Source organism: Corapipo altera, unplaced genomic scaffold (assembly GCF_003945725.1).
Source record: "Corapipo altera isolate COAL_440 unplaced genomic scaffold, ASM394572v1 22b, whole genome shotgun sequence".
Taxonomy (NCBI): Eukaryota; Metazoa; Chordata; class Aves; order Passeriformes; family Pipridae; genus Corapipo; species Corapipo altera.
This window is the reverse complement of record NW_020884876.1, coordinates 24,266,272-24,283,392: the sequence shown is the minus strand read 5'-3', so window position 1 is coordinate 24,283,392 and position 17,121 is coordinate 24,266,272. Positions and strand designations below refer to the sequence as shown.

The following is a 17,121-nucleotide window of genomic DNA, read 5'->3' as shown; positions in this document are numbered from 1 at the left end:
ATCTGGACACCAAATAGACTGTATCTAAATGAGAAAGCAGTGGAACTTTTCCAACATAAATTAACGTGCCACATAGCAAAAAAAGGAATGCAGTGCCCAGCATAAATGCAAAATGCCTGCAGTCTCTTCATAGTGTACTTCTCTCATGTTATACTGAAAAGGGAATCACAAACACTACATTTAGGTTTTTACACACAGGTATCTCACTGGTGTCAGGCATATTCTCTGATCACCCAGTTATGGGACACATTCATATGCAAAACTACAGTGTACAACCATGACATGAATAAAAATGAAACACTGGTTTTCTCAAGTTTAAGGAACCACTTGTTTGAAGTTAAGTTTGATCAAAACGCTGATGTAACTTTCTCAGTAAACCAATTCTACTCTGAGTAGATTTCAGGTGGACTGCTGAGTGAAGACTACTTCTACTCTCAGTATTTGTCCCTCTACAAGAACACAAAGCAAGGCTGCAGCTAATGGACACATCCTCAGAAAAGAGCTGGGCAAGTTCAAGTATCAAAGTGAAAGATTCACCGATAATCTAAAATTCGGAATACAAATCTCTGACCACATAATGGACGCATTATAGCCCAAGTTACATATATTAAAAAAAGGTCTAACATCAGCAAGAACTGTAACAGAGGCTGTAGTTAAGGCAGAATACAAAGTCAGTACAAAGTATGCACCTGTTCTGCACAGAAAATGATGACAGCTTTTCCTTTCTTAAGAAACATACTGACTTTATCATAAGACAACTCTGACAACAGTTTTGAACACTGTTTGAAGCATAAAGTCCTCTATCAGATCACCTATTCAGACAGCATGACCACTCTGATAACCCTTTATATCTCACCTGACTAGTTAATTTATTAGAAATTTCTGCCTCACAGAAGCAACTCAGCTGAAGTTCACAAGGGCATTCCAGCACTGTGCAACCCACAGGATGCAACAAAACAAAAGCTGTCTTGTTTCTTTCTTTCTACTTTTTTTCAGATGCTCTTGTGAGTGTCTGCAAGTTAGAGAACTATAATCTCTACATGCCTGGACAAATTCCTTACCAGGACCTACATCTGAAATAAAACTTTGTATTCAAGAACACCTGGGTCCTCTGAATGACGTGACATGTGAATACTTTACCAAAGACATACAATGACAAGCAGATTAGAAACGCTTTCACTACAGCAGGAAAGCAACATGTCACATTAGTCTTGAAAAGAAAACTATGACCTCTTCAAACCTTCTTCCTGCCAGACATGGAAGCCCATATTCAACAATCAGGCTCTGACGGTTTTGACTGTAACCACAGTGGAAACATCCGCTCTTCCAGACACAGATGTGAAACTTTTGAAACCTTTCACAGAGATTTACTTGGGCAGGAATGGATTCCAAGTGCTTGCAATGCTTAAGGCAACGCAGGAGTTCAGACTGCAAACCGCTAATAATTTTGAGACCGGAGCTGAATATGATTTCTTTCAGCATAGTTTCTCCCTCAAAGTAACTTCTCTCTAGTCTTCAAATGGTCAAAAATCATCTGTGAAAGCAAAAAGTCAGTTATCAGCAGTGTCTGCAAAGCTAAATTTAACTGAGATTTGGGAAGATCTAAAATGTTACGTGAAATGGTTGCATTATTGAAAACAGTTCCTACAGAAACAGCACGTTTCCCTTAGAACTACAAACACACTGCAAAACAGTGAGTTGTAGGATGTGCATTCCCCTACCCCAAGACTGCTGAAAGCTAAAACTCGTCTATTTTGAGACTTTCTTTTCTGGCATCAGGAACACCTAGGTCAATTTAAAGTAGATTAGATAGACTGAAGAGACTCTTGTAGAATTATCTTCAGTTTGCACATGCCATCTGATGAACAGCAGCTCAGCGTAATTTAACACACACTCTTAAGAGGGTTTGCCCTTGTCCAGAGTAACAAATAACTGTCACTCTAAAAGCACAAATTTTAAAGATGTCAGTGTGTTTCCAGGTTAAGAACAAGTATCATCTTTGAATTCTGGTCAAATTCAGTGCAAGGATCAACTGAACACCAGGCATCAATAGCAACCTTTGCATCCCTAGACAAGAGGAAGGAGTACAGTGCTTCAAAGGTCTTCTGAAATCAGTACATGACAATCAATTCCTGATTTTCCTGTTATGCCCTGATTAAGCTACACTTTCCCTGCATACACACGCACAAGGATGCATTTCTCACCAGGCCAAGGCAAAAAGAGCTGCTGAAGAGCCCAGTGTAGAAGAAACTGCTTTCCTGAACACAAAGATTCCTCTGTTTTCTCTCTCCTCCTCAACTCTCAAAGATCATGATGAAAAAGGGTTTTCTAAACGATTTGTGTTCTTGCATCTCACCACCTAAGTAAAGACCAAGAACGTTTGGGAAGCCTGTAGTCTGTGCATTTGCTTACTTGCATCAGAAACCCACTAAGATTGAAATGTACATTTGCCTTTGCTCATTTTCTGTAGCTCTATTAAATCACAGTCCAGAACTCTCTAACAGGAAGAATTATGTGAAGCAGCTCTGGATGCTACACTGCCCCAGAAAACAAGAGCTGCTCATCCTCACTGGCATTTTCCAGCCACCTCTCCCCAGACTACAGGAAACATGGTTTTCAACAAGCTAACATGCTTCTCACTGCACAGACAAATGCAGTTTTGAACATTTTTAGATGCTGCATAAAACATATTTGCACCTGGCAGGTATTGTCACAGTATTTATAAGCAGGTAAGAAACAGAATACTTGACTTGCAGCAAGAGTGGTAAATAAAAACTGACGTTGCAAGACAATGATTTTTCAAAAAAGTCAACTGGCACATACTCTTTGTCCTGCATAACTCCTCTTTCAGACATGATTCTACACCTACTAGACTGTACTTAAATGGGCATCAAGCTACAGGAAATCTAAAATGCATTACTTAGGTATTGTAGCTTGAATGAATGACACAGTAAAGGGAGAGGAAATACACAGGGCAGGATTGTGTGGGGGCTGTTGCACAGCAGAAGAACCAGTGTACCACACACTAGTTGCAAAACTATGAGAACCCAGACAGTTAGAGCAGTTCTTTCACATCGGATGGGTAGTTACAGTTTTGCAATATGACTGGTCGAACAGATATGAGGAGATAAAGCTTGGGACACACACCTACCCACATACATACATCATGGCCTTAAAACATAGTTTGGTTCATTTTTTTTTCTTTCACATTCTTCTACTAACTTTTAGATGAGCCCGTGTCAGCCAAAGCAGAGCAAAAAGTGTTACATTTTGGAAAAGACACTTGCATAAACAAATCTTGTTTCACAGAAAAAGCTTGAGCAGATCTTCCATGTTTTTTGGGCTTCTGTTAGGCTTAAATTCAGTGCTGGATAATGCTGAACTATTAGCAGATGTGATTTTTCTCCCTTTGGGCTTCCCAGATGAGTATAGAAAACAACATATCCTCAATTTTGAGAGGCAGATACTTAGTATAATTTCTGCCCTAAGATACTTAGGACTTTTGAAGTTCTGTATATATAACAAAGATTATCCACAGAGCATAATGAATATTTCATTAATGGAGGTTTAACTGCAAATGTTTCTGAATGCAATAGTAAAAAAGATCTACACATCTACACTGTACTAGTCACAACAAACCTTTGAAACAGTGGTATAAGTGTTTGCCTTTGAGAACATCTTGACGAATAAAAGAATTCTGACGTTTCCAGTCCATTCAAAGAGGAGAATATTAAATCCCTTTAAGCCTTTTCCTCCTAAAAGACTTGCATTTGATGACATGTCAACTTTATTCACTGAGAGCAAGTTCACTTTGCAGAATAGTGAACTGATGTTGGAAAGTAAATAGACGACACAGTTAAAAAAAAAACCCAACCCAAAACGTAGCAGTACCTCAGATCCAGTAGTCTTTGCCCTCTTTGCAGGAATTTCTTTATCCTATAGGGAATCAAGCAAAAAAGTGTATCAAGAACATCAGAGAGGAATACCGTATTCACATAACTATAGACAACAGTAGTTTGCAATGCAATTGAAACACTCCTTTTTGAGCATAAAGGCCTAAACTATAACTTTTAAAAGTAAGTACTCAGTTCTGTTTCACTGTGACATTTTTACCTTCGAGATGTTAACAGAAGAAGATAAAAAATGTACATGGATACATCAACCGTCTCCCAACTACTAAGAAATTTAAGCAGCAATTTAGGCCTGTCCTCAACTGATTAAAAACACAGTCATCCTTCTGTACAGTCAAAGAAGAAAAAAAAAAATCCCAAATAAACAAAACAAGTATGGAAAATAAGGCTGGAGTTATCCATCATAAAGTCCACAAAGCTTAGACCACGAGGTGGAAAGCCTGTAACATACAACTCTTTAAGTCCTCCTCTGACAAAGAAGGCAAAACTAAGGGAGAGCTTCACAATGACTCCCCTTCTTGCCACCCCCCACCCTGCCCTGCCCAGGCTCTCTGTCAGATGGAATGCTATTTTCCTGCTCACATACCAAAATGAAAGTCTCTCCACATTGATCAGACACTGCTGTACTCTAATTTAATCTACTGAAAAATTACAGACTATAGCCCGCTCCTACAAACTCTAAACTCTACATACATGAACAGCAAGGCCAACAGAGAACATGTGATGAAAATGCCCATTAATATTCCAGCACTAGCACCCAATGAACAGGGCATCTTATAATGACACTCTGAATGACTTACCTCTTCCATTGACTAGCACTTGGGTCTCCTGATCAAAAAAGGTTTCATTCATATTTTAAATCTCTCGGTTTTAATAATTCACAAGGTTGGCTCATCAGTTCAGAAGTCTCCATCTGAACACGTTAAAACTACTGACCTTTCACACCATTCATATCATCCATAGAGACTCGGCAACAGATCAAGAAAACAGCTAAAACCCTCCCAACCTGTTTGTGTAACAAGCACACCATGATAAGCAAACCTAAACCTAAACTGAAGACTGGCAGTTCTCCCACCAGTGACAGACAAAACAGGCGTTTCATTATTGCTATAACGAAGCCCCAGGGAGGGTGGCTAACAAGACGTGAAAGTGCTCAGCTGCACCTCACGCACTGCCATTCTCCAAAGGTGTGATTACCACTTCTCTCTTGGGCATTAGTGTTGCCTTACAATTACAACGCTCCTTCTGGGAATTAAAGACGTACACTGTAAGTTGCGCAAGCACGTGCTGTACATATACTACAAAGAAATGTACGCTTTTAATTGCAGATGTAGGAAACCACCAATTTAAAAAGAGTAGCAACAGAAAATTAATTCAAGCACACATAAACACAAACCTAAACACAGAGAATAAACACAAGGTACAGTGAGGGTTCCTCCTGCCCTCAGTCACTTGAGGACTTAGAGAGACACCTAAGCTTGCCTACACAGCAGTCATTATGTTTCATTGTAAGTTACTGAACTCAGTAGAGAAAATTTGGTGGAGTTATTGTGCCTTTATTACATAAGGAATCAGCCTGGGTTAGACTGGTCCTTTCTGGTACAATACATCCCTCCATTGACTATCCAAAAATCTTGAAATTAATTGTGTTTCAAGGCATAAGTACATACCTCTTTAGATGCAGCAAACAGTGGAATGTCATGAAATGGGGAAATATATTTACCATCTGCATTCTCTGAAAGAGAGAACAAAGAAGCAGCATTGCAAACCTAAAGATGTGCCATATGATGTTGGTGTTGCTAAATATCATGCAATACAGAAATGTATATATGCTACGATTATGCATCAGTTAAACTTCTTCCGAAGTTTAATTTCAAGTACTAAAAATTAACCTACATGCAGGACAAGGAATTTGATTGTTTTGATAAGGATTCATTAGAATCAATTTTATTGCTTTAGTATTCAACACCGTGCTCCTCTTCTGACTACCTGGCAACACAAGCTATGTAAAGACGAAAAGATCCTTTCATTCTCTTTTCTTCTCACTGGCCATACACAACCATTAACAGAGAAAAAAAAAACAAAGGAACTTCATGTCCATCAGCAATAAATGAATTAATCTGGGTTTCTAGCAATGTCTCTAGAACAGTGTGATTTCACTGTATTTCTAATAAACCGGGTTTCAGGACCACAAAGAGAAAATCCTCCAACATAGCAGGCCAAAGTTTGATTAAAAGAGTGAGGGACAGGACAGTTGCTCAGGCCCTAGACATGAAATACCACAGAAACTGACATTAACTTAAAGGGGGCCCAATGTGCACTTCAGCCTTGCTCCCACTCGAGAAAGAAACAAAATTCATTGGAGAGGATGCTTAAGTTTTTCCAACTACTCCACTGAATTTTTTTCAACATACTAAAAGCCCAAGTACCACGTCAAAACAGTGCAAACACTAACTCAAACCTCAAGGAATTTCTCCTCTGCTAGCACCTCTATTCACAGTAAAGGGAAAAGCAGACAAGGAACGTCACTCAGCTTTGGACTTAACTTTGACCACCTCAGCAAAGAGAAGTGAATGGAGTTGATTTGCAACTCCTGGAAGCCTCCCAGATGCTTCCCCCAAACAAAACAAAGTTTAGCGCTAGGCTGTTTATTCCCACTAAAGAAAGCGACTTTCCTAGAGGAGCTCGTGGGCTGGCAGCCCCAGGGACTGAGCACAAGGGAGCTCTGGCAGGACGCTGCCAACCGGGTACGCGACGCCTCCGCTTCTCCCACACCAGCGGACGTCAGAATTGACTGCTTATAGGTCAATGGACCAAAAACGTACAAAACCACTGCTAGAGATTTGGCACTCAGACAGACAACACTGTTTCAAAAACCACTGCCAGAGAACTGGCACACAAGCAGACAACATCGTTACGAAAATGGGTAATACTGAACACGGCACACCCTCAGCTCTCAGCGGGCCTTGAGAAGCCTCCTGCAGCACTGCCCGTGTCTTCGCCGTGCCACTGGCTGGAACCCCCCTCGAGGCCGGAGCCCCACGTTTTGGATGCCAGCCTCCCGTCTCAGTGACGTGTATGGAGGGAGGGGGGGGTGCCCCGGTCACAAGGGACAGGCTGCGCTGTCACACCGCAGAGGCTCCCACGGCTGTCCCCGGGGTACCACAGCCCCCCGCGCCCAGGCTCCCACAACACGGCGGCGCTTCACCCCCGGCGCCCTTCGTCCTCCGGGGCTGGGGAAAGGCACGGCAGAGCCGGGGCTGAGCAGGCCCAGCATCCCCTCCAAAAGCCGGGATCTCCAAAGGATCCGCCCCCACACTCTAGAAAACACTGCTCCCTCCCTGCAGCAAGAGGGGAGGCTCAGGGGCGACACTTCACCGAGCCCGACGAGCCTCCGCGGGAGCGGGAACCCGCCGCCGCCTCTCCCCCTCCGTGCGCCCCGCGGGACGAGGAAGGAAGGAGTTTACGGAGCCCGGGGGCTGCTACTTACTAAAGTAGAGGCGGTAATCGGGCGAGTTGGGCCGGCCTCGCTGCTCCGTGCTGTAGCGGGCCATGGCGCCCAGGCGCCCCCACCCCCGCGCCGCCAGCAGCAGCCGCGACAGCCCCCGCGGCGCCCGCATGATGGCGGCGGCCGCCCTCCCCTTCCTGCGGCCGCCGTCGCTGCGCCGGCCCCTGCCCCGCCTGCCCCCGCCGGCACGGAGGCCGCGGGGCCGCCGGGGCCGGGGGGAGCACCTCAGGCGGAGAGGGAGGCTGTGGGGTGCCCGGCCTCAACGGAGAGCTCCATCGAGTTGAAAATAATAATAATAATAATAATAATAATAATAATAATAACCCAACCCCTACACGAGGTTGCAGGTGACCACCAGCGGGAGCCAGGAAAGCCTGGGCAGGGTCGTACCCCAGCTGTGCCCAGGCTGAGGTGTTCTCAGGCCACCAGCACTGCTACATGGAAGGGGTTGCCAAGAAGACGGAGCCAGGCTCTTCTCCGTGATGCCAAGCAATGGGACATGAGGCAGCGGGCGGAAACTGTTGCACAGGAAGCTCTACCTGAATATGGGGAAGAACTTCTTTACTGTATGGGTGACCGAGCACTGGAACAGGCTGCCCTGAGAGGCTGTGGAGTCTTTCTCACTGAAGATATTCAAGAACTGTCTGGGTGTAATTCTGTGCTATGTGCAGGGAGGTTGGAGCAGATGACCCACTTCCAAACACCGATTCTGTGATTCTGTGTAATGTGTGGATGCAAAATTAGGGGTGATGGTAGTAGGGTTGCTATCCCTACCTGAGGCCCATGGCAGTGTGAGGACCCTACCATACTGCTCCCTAGTTTGTTTGTTTATTCTTGGCACATGGTTTTATGTCACTCAAGCCAGTCTGTCTGCACTGCTTATGGTTGGGCTATTTGCATGGGTTGCCAATGACAGGTGAATTTTTATATTGAATGGTGCTGATACTTATATTAGATTATCATCTGTATTCATGTTGTGCTGGTTTTAAAGCTTAATACCTCTACATATGATCTGATTCCTTTGAATTCCCTTTTCATTGATCCTTGAGGGCAATTTCAAATTAATTTCCTCTGTTGATAAGGGTGATAGTTCTTGGAGTAGTGCTCCTTATTTGTGGATCTTTCAAAAATTCCTGAAAAGGGGCAGATACCACTATTTGCATTTCATCGATGGAGAAAATGAGACAACAACTTTTGTTGTATCATCACTTAAATCCGAAGCCAATTATCTTGTGTATTCACCGTTAAAGGTGGTCAATATTAGCTTTGAATTTTAGCTGTTTCAGTTTGAATTATCTTGAAAGATTTCTGCAGGGTAACTCCATGTTACCCTCATTATTTTATACAGTATTTTAAATGTTACTGGGAATTATCAATTTGCAGCAGAAAGGCTTAGTCTCTTCAATCAGATTTAAGCAGCATATAACTACTTCTTCCCATTATTTCTTCCCTCTACTACTTTGGTAGATCAGGAAAGAGTCAGGATTGTATATTCAGCATTTGCAGAAAGGACAAAGAATGATTTTACACTGGAGCAGGAGATTTTCATGATGGCCTCAGTCACTGGTCCCCCATATACTACATTGAAATATGTTAGTTGCTGCTCTGGATCTTTAATGAATCTGTATTCTAGTATGTAGATTTTCCATTACAAGAAGGCTCCGGGGAAAAAAAAAAGCTGTGGTCTTCTCTGATTTGTGCCACTGCTTGCTGTATTTATGACAATAGACTTATCTCCATGCTATTTTGCAGGCCCATTGCTCACTTCTGCAGAAGCTGCAAAATAATAGTTCGTGTTCCACTAGAGGAGTTGGCATCTTTCTTCACTGAGTTCATCAAATGCAAGGTTATCGGGCTAATACCCTCCATTTGACATGTAGGGATGAAATTTTTCATAGAATCATAGAATGGCCTGGGTGAAAGGGACCTTAAAGACCATCTAGTTCCACTCCCCCTGTCATGGACAGGGACATCTTTCACCAGACCAGGTTGCTTAGAACTCCGTCCAACCTGGCCTTGAACACTTCCAGGGATGGAGCATCCACAGCTTCTCAATTCCAGTGCCTCACCACCCCCACAGTAAAGAATTTCTTCCTAATATCTTCCTAACATCTTCCTAATCTAAACCTACTCTCTTTCAGTTTGAAGCCATTCCCCCTTCCCCCTTGTCCTGTCACTACATGGGCTTTTAAAAAGCCCCTTTCCATTTTTCTTGTAGGCTCCCTTCAGGTAATAGAAGGTCTCTGAAGTTACTGATATTTTAAGTTTATCAAGAGGGCAAATAATCTGCTTTTCATATGGAATAGTTAAAAAAGGGAAAACCTGGATTTTTTTTTCTATTATAATAAAATCTACTATTGTGTGCTTTCTTTGAGTTGGCCTGCTGCTGAAATGGGCAAGGTTAAAAGGAAACGTGCCACGGGCCTAGCCTTCCGCCTCTGCTGAGTTCTGAGGAATCTGGATTTCATTTATGGAACGTCAGAACCTTTGAAAATCACTTACTGAGCACGCACACAGTACTTTTACACTTGCAAAGCTAGCAGTTGGGTGCAAGGTTATTGTAGTCGGAGTCCAATACATATTTATTTCCCTATACAGGCTTGAAAGTGAAATACACTGCAGTGGCCAGAAGTCCCTGTAAGATGCACAAAGTCTGAGCACAGACTTCTCCATTGCTTTGTGTTGTGAACATGGTCTTACCTAAAGCTCTCTCATCTGTAATGGGAAATGGGCTGTGAAGCACTTCATTTTTAATTTATAAAATATAAATAAGTTTCTGTGCAGGTACTGTTTAGATGCATAGATTGATGCCATCACGTTACCTAGCAAGGGTAGATGATACGGCAGAAAACCACAGAGAAACCTTATTAATGCTGCCAGAGCAGAGAACATCACATTTTAGGACTCTGAGGTATCCAAAATTACCCTACTACTGAAGAAATGATAATGATTTAAATAGGTTTTACTGTATTTTTCAGTATCGTGCATTGTATTACACAGAATATGGCAGAAGTATGCACATAACTCCTCGAGTCATATTTGGGTAAGATAGCTTCCTGATTAGAATAAATCTACCTAACATCCTCGAATCTTTGAAACAGATCAATGTTTTTGTTCTAGTATTTACCTTAAGCAAATTGTCCAGAATTACCAAGTCTTTTACTACCAAGGGATTTTTTCACATTCATTCCTAAGCATTTTACATCCAGATCCTTGTAGTATGATTCCAGTTGGGCCAGCAATAGGCATTTATAGGACTAATCCCATTTGTTGACCTTGAAACAGCTCCCACTGAAAAACAATAAAAATATTGCTATTTATTTCAATGGAGTTAGAACAAGATCCTTAAGACTTAAGTAGGACTTACATGGTACTTAGGTTTTATGCTTGCCCTCTGCACAGGGGTGAATCTCATTCCAGCAAAACGCCACTGGAGTATAGCAAAAACTCAGCAACAATATAATCATCTAAGCCTGAAGGACATGCTTTCTTTAAAACTTTGTACTCTGCAGTGCACATTTACATTTATTTTAGATAAATTTTTATATACATACCTATATATTTTAAAATTAAGGTTTTTGCCCATGAAAATGCTGTGCAAATTAAATACAAAAAACATTGTATTATAATTTAAAGACACCTATCCTCCTGAATGAAAATAATTTTCATCTTTTCAGCTAATAAGGCTTTGAAGAATTTCATTAGTACCACTATGTGCTATTTCAGTGCACTTGCTCTTGACTGGTGATCACATCATTATCGTTAAATTTTGCTGTAATAGAACTTCTATCTCCATGGTTTATAAGACCATTAATCTGAAGGAATCAATTCCTGCCATTGCCAGCCTTCTGTTGTGCTGCTCTTTGTGTGCAAGAGGCCAGCGGGAGGATAGCCATCCTCCCTGTCCAACCACCTCTGTGGAACAGGTCGCTGCTTGCACTTACTTGCCAGTGTTTCCTTGTTCAGCCATCACCATCTCACCAAGGTGCTGATGGATCAGCTCGTACCAGTGCTCCCTAGATCAGACCAAGACAAGCAAGGCCAGCTGAGGCAGCTTAGAGACATCGGGCTGAGTTAGTCAGGCTGCTTTACAGCCAAAACAAGTTAAGGAGCATGAACAACTCCTCCTGCAGATCTGTGCACTGACAGTCTGCAGCAGGAGGAGGAGGATGAGTTGTGGGAGTTAGTAACCTCTTTCATTGGCACAGCTGGATCTGGGAGAGGACATCTAGAGAGGATGTCTACGCGCAGCCTACTCACACACGTATTTCCATTTTGCTCACGGATGAATGCCTGATGGCAACAAAACACTACATCATCTTGCTAAGAGGAATAATCTTCTATTTCAGTAACTAGAATTAGGTTTGTCAAGTTATGTTACTTTCCCTCTCAGTGTGAATAAAAACATAGACTCCTATCCCAAAGAAACTAAGTACCCTGGGTCAGACTGTGAACCCTTTTTTTTTGGTAGGGGTGAATTCACTTCAGCAACCCAATTGCTTTAAAGAGACTGATGCTCTGTATTTATGCAAAATTTGGATTTACATTACCATGTAAATGGTAAGACGTAAAGTTTACATCCTGGATTTTTTCTGAATAAATTGTTTATCTGAGATGTTTGTTTATTTTTTAACCATGCTTTTTGTTTAGGCTCCCTGTAATGTATGTTAGGATTCACTTGCCAGACTTAGCTTCTCTGGACCTCTGCCTAGGAAGTGATTTGGCTATCCTGAGGCCAAGACACCATAGTTGAGTCACGTTTTGTAGGCTATGGCAGGTTTTTTCCTCTTAGACATCTGTATTAAGTTCATTTTAAGCTCTGTGAACCAAGGATTTTCAGCCTACCCTAACTCTCATCAAAACTTGTTTGTGAGTAAAAACTAAAACTTATTTTTTTTTAAGACTCTTATCTTCGATACCCAAGGCAGCTTCCCCACCACAAAACAGAAATTATGAAATAGTATCTTTTCCTGTTCATTCTTTCATTGATTCTTTCACATAAGTGCACAAACACAAATAAAGAGAGGGGAAAAAAGGCTCCAGTTCATGATATAAAAATACTGTCTGGAAATATGAAGTTTTATTGTGAAGCTGCAAATCTATAATCATTCAAAATAGGGACTTAAAAGGAAAATCTTGCCTGTTGTTCGTAATAGTTTTTTGGCTCCATTCCCATCTTGATTTGTGAATTGCCAGACATAAGGTTCTCAAAGATTCCTAGAGAAAATATTTCACCTTTGGTAATTTCTACACCCCCCTATTTTACATTGACACATAACAATAACAAAGATTCATCTTCCTGTTCTTTTACCTGTGCCTCACTCGGTTGCTTGTCTTTCCTTATTAGCTTTGATATCACAGTGCCATCTACTTGATCAACAGAGTCAGTTTATTTTCCTTAGAAAATAACTACGCAGCTGTAACTCCGAAGAAATCAAAGGGCTGCTCAGTTTCCTAGCAAGTTCCTTCTCCTTCTCACCTCCTAGCCCTTTCAAAGCAGCACTGCCCTTAGATGTCCGCCTTTGGGAGCTGGCCCAGCTCTGAGACTGTTTCACAGACCTACACAAAGCCCAGCTGGATAGTGACAGATCCACAGGCACTGCAAGGACAATGCAAGCCCTGCCGACCCTTCTCTCAGCATCCCTTCTCCTCTCTGGCAGGTGTTTTGATTTGAGAGACGGGTCCCGCTCTATAGGCAGAAAACGTGTCAGCCTTTTGTATGTGTAAACTGGAGCAGAGGCTTTGTTTGGAGTAAAAAAGCATCACAGCAGTTGGAGAAGATGGATTGCATAGCTTGAAAGGTTGAGCCATCCCTTCTTAGAAATATCAGCAGTCTAGCCTGAGCCCCGGCAGGCATGTACCTTATGAATTTTTCCTACAAATATTTAGACAAGAAATACTGTAGACGGGGCTAAAAGAAATTATCGCTGTGCACTTACTTCTAAAGACCTGTTTCTCTACAGGAATCACCAGTCTGGCAAGATCAACAGTAAGAGTGAAGGTGAGACTGCCACACTAAATAACTTTTCACCTACAAGACAGGCTTTTTTCTCTTTTTGTACTATTGAAAGGTGTTTGAAGTGGTTTTTTTCTATGTATATTTCAAAGTAATTTTGATTCATTCATTGTGAAAAATCAGTGTGTAGACTTCAGTTTTACCTGTCCTTAAGCCTTCTCTTTTTATTGCTTTTATCCCCACCTGTCACTCTCTTATCTTACCAGTATGGTTGCAAGCAGGTAGGGCGTACGTACCAGCAACTTTCCAGTGCTCAAAGTCCTCGGTGGGCCTTACGCATGATTGTTCTTATCAAAGCCTAAACGTTTTGTCCCTCAGAAGACATCTTTGCTATGACTCGTGCAGAGTGACAAGAGATACAGGCTTGCTTTTATAGGCACTTTGGCTTCTCTGTATGGAGGCAGGCAGCTGTAGAGACATCTGCGTTCTTTGCTGTTGAGCTGCATCTGTGAGGAGGGTAGGACAGCTTTCTGCAACAGTACCATGGTACCTTTTTGCTTCTCCACTGCCTGTTGAATGTTATCTCTTTACCTGAACAATACTGGTACTGGCTGGTGAATTCACCCTGCAGCTGCAGATTGAGACTGTCTTTTTACTTGGTGGCTGTGCTGGCCATTGCAGTGAACAAACTCGAAAATGCCAGTCCTGTCCTATTGCCACAGGACTCCAGCAGTGGTCTGTGCCTCCCCTCTAAGGGAACAGGCACAATAGTCAACCCACACCAACAGTTTTCATGTATCCTTGGGGATACTAAGTTAAAAAGAAATCTTTTGTAACAGCTGTGAGGCATTACAAGAAAACAAATAATTGTTTGCTTACTTAATGGCCATCAGTCTTGATGGCGCTCCTGGTTCATTTATAGCTCAGGACTGAGATAAAGGTTAGCACTGACTGTGCAACAATAAGCTTTTATATGTGCCTAATACAGTTGCTTGGGAACGCAATGCCAATATTTTCTGTGTTGACACCAGCACCTGTTCTGTCTCCTAAGCAGGGTGGCTTCCATGCAAATAACTCCTATGTGAGTGCTCGCATCAACTGGATTCCAGTTTGTTTTGTAGAATTAAATGAGCACAACATAGAGTGGTTAAAGAGATTATCACATTAATTGTAAAATGAGCATTTTGTCCACATAGATGTCAAATATTCCTTCTTGTCTTATGGATTACTGACTTTGATACTGCGTGCCCATCAGTTGTCACTGGGGCCAGAAGAGAGCGGGAATAACTTGAAATTGAGAGAGGGTTGTTCATACTATTGTGCATGGCAGCTATGGCAGCTGAAGTCAAGTACTTCACATGCAGTTCTTACTGTGCTTTCTGTGGCATGTTGTTATAGCCAAAATAAAGTTTGGTAAACACTAATAAGAGTTTATAGGGGTACCTTACTCAAATACTCATCTGATTGTTTTTACATATTTCTCCTGTTGACTGCACAGGCACAATCCACTAGTGTAAAACAATGATGGGATTTAATGTGAAGATGGATAAGTCATGTCTCAAACCTCCCTCTGTCCAGAGGAGATAGGGAAGCCACTGGTCCTGAATGTGTCCCCTTCGTTTGGAATATTACAGAAGACATGGTATTTTCAGCCTTTTCCATGGTGAGTGGCACAGAGGAGGTATTTTGAATTTTGCAGAAAGTACTTATGTACGTTTCTAAACTGTTTTGTAAGCCTGCTCTGGGCTCCTGGCTGCCTCTGAAATAATGCTGCTCTCTGAAGCCAGCAAGTACAACAGCAGCAGCAGACTACAGCTGGTTTTCCCCATAATAATTGCCTTGCTGAATGAACACACACCTTTTCACACTCTGTGACTGAGTTGAGGAGGAAGAGGAAGACCACTTTTGCATGTGGGTAGGTTGCTGTCGTAATAAACACCTGAGCAAACTTTACTATATCCTATCTTGGCTGTAGCACTGCATATTGTGGCAGAGCCTACAAAGGCAAGACTTTAATAAAGTTTGTTTTTCCACCTCCACCCAGCCAAAATACATTCCTCAGTTCTCCCCCAAACCATCTCAATTTAAATAAATATGATGAAATCTCATGTAAATTATGGGACCTGTGTCTTCCGAAATGCATGACACTGTAAAATCCTGGTAGGGGAAGATACGTTCTCTGGGTGACTCTGGTTTAAGCAACCATTAGTCCTACCCACAGCTGCTCAGATCCCTGCGTCATCCCCTGCCTCAAGCTGCCACAACTTCTTTCGTAGCTGGGTGATGAACTAATCAGGAGCACATATCCAGATGGAAAATAGCCCCAGGAAAAGGGGTGAGGGAGGGAGTTTTCTGCCAGATCAATTTCTCCATCTCATCTCAAATTCGTGTGTTTACACCCTGCAGCAAGAATGGGAAGAAAATCATCTGGGGAAGAGGGGCAATCAGGGTGGTGACTGTTTAAACCAGTTTTACCACCCTCAATGAATGCCAAGCCATTGCTTCAAAAAAAGCTCCTCCCTAAGTCCCAGGGTAAGGAAATGGGGTGGTTGATTTTCCTCAACTCACATCTTAATCTGCGTACTACTTGTTGCTGGGGCTTTGATGCTTGTCAGAAGTGTGACACCAGCCTGTCCCTGCCTACGCCTCTCCCTGCTGTCACCACTGCTCTGCCTTTCAAGGAACTTTTGTGGTCTGACTTGCAGAATAAAGAGTTTCTTAGGAAATATCAGAGAGGAGGCAAGACGTAACACATGAATTGCCTATGTAATATGTGACTTCTCTGTGTGAGCACAAAGTCTTCCAAGTATTTCCCTCACATTTTATTCCTCTGCCAGATTGTGTTTGGGCTGGACACTTTGTGCAGCACTGGCATGGTGCTGCAATTTGACGTAGTAAATTGCTTAACAGTTTCATAACCTTTTCCTTTCACTGCTGAGTAGAAATGAAGGTCTTTGATCAGGAGGTTGCATGACAGGACCAGCTTTGTAAAGAAAAATAAAAGTTGGAAACGAGGTTACACTACTACGTTTCATTGCCACTTGTTTTTTACTAGACACTCCTTCAGGGACACAGTGTGGCAGTGCTAAAGCTATAAGCTCTGCCAGCATCTGTCAGAGGGACATTAGTTTGTCCCCTGGCAGATGCTGTGGCAATGACTGTGTGTGAGACTGACACCGATTAGGTTGCACCACGGGGCTCCCACCAGGCGTTTCCTGTGGCAGCGAGGGCCACAGGGTTGGGTATCACAGCAGCAGCAGTGATTGCTACTGATGGCTGCTGGGTCTCTTTCCAGGATAAGTCCGGTCCAAGCTTAGATGCCAGCAACTCCTGCTGTTTTGACATGAGCTTGATTAGACCAGCACTACAGAGGATCACTAGACAGTACGTGTGTGCCAGAGGCCGTTGCTAACAGACAGGATAATAAGATCTCTTCCAGGGGCTGATCCAGAGGTATGACAAACAGGTGTTTTGGTGTCCAGTTCCTCAGCCATCAGAGCACGGTGGTTTGTTACAGCAACCTTCACATGTCCTTGGCAGGCATTGCCTTGGCTCTGCCCTCCCTGTGCATAGTGTAAAGCAGGACAGAACCTGGTTTGAGACAAGTGTCAGCTCCACGCTGCTTGCCACCTTCCAGAGGGGCTTTTGTCTCCCTCTCAGCCCTTCTCTTCATTAGCCTGAGGGATAGGTCTCCTTTCAAACCTGTAGATCCGGAGTTTCCAGCGAAAAGGCTACACCTCTCAGTG

General features: G+C 42.8%; 1 protein-coding gene across 4 annotated transcripts in view; it reads right to left on the bottom strand.

The window, feature by feature from the left end:
• Positions 1-7,546, bottom strand: part of PPA2 (pyrophosphatase (inorganic) 2) — a 37,410-nt gene extending 29,864 nt beyond the window's left edge. For 2 of the 4 annotated variants that reach the window (XM_027636034.1, XM_027636033.1), the window contains exons 1-3: positions 7,402-7,517; positions 5,582-5,646; positions 3,892-3,936 (exon numbers count right to left, since the gene is read on the bottom strand). In XM_027636034.1, coding sequence (XP_027491835.1) covers positions 3,892-3,936; positions 5,582-5,646; positions 7,402-7,465 — 174 coding nt within the window. In that variant the 5' untranslated portion in view covers positions 7,466-7,517. Of the gene's footprint in view, positions 1-3,891; positions 3,937-5,581; positions 5,647-7,401 lie in introns of all 4 variants that reach the window. The other 2 variants (XM_027636031.1, XM_027636032.1) reach the window with 2 other exon arrangements.
• Between the last annotated feature and the right edge of the window lie 9,575 nt (positions 7,547-17,121).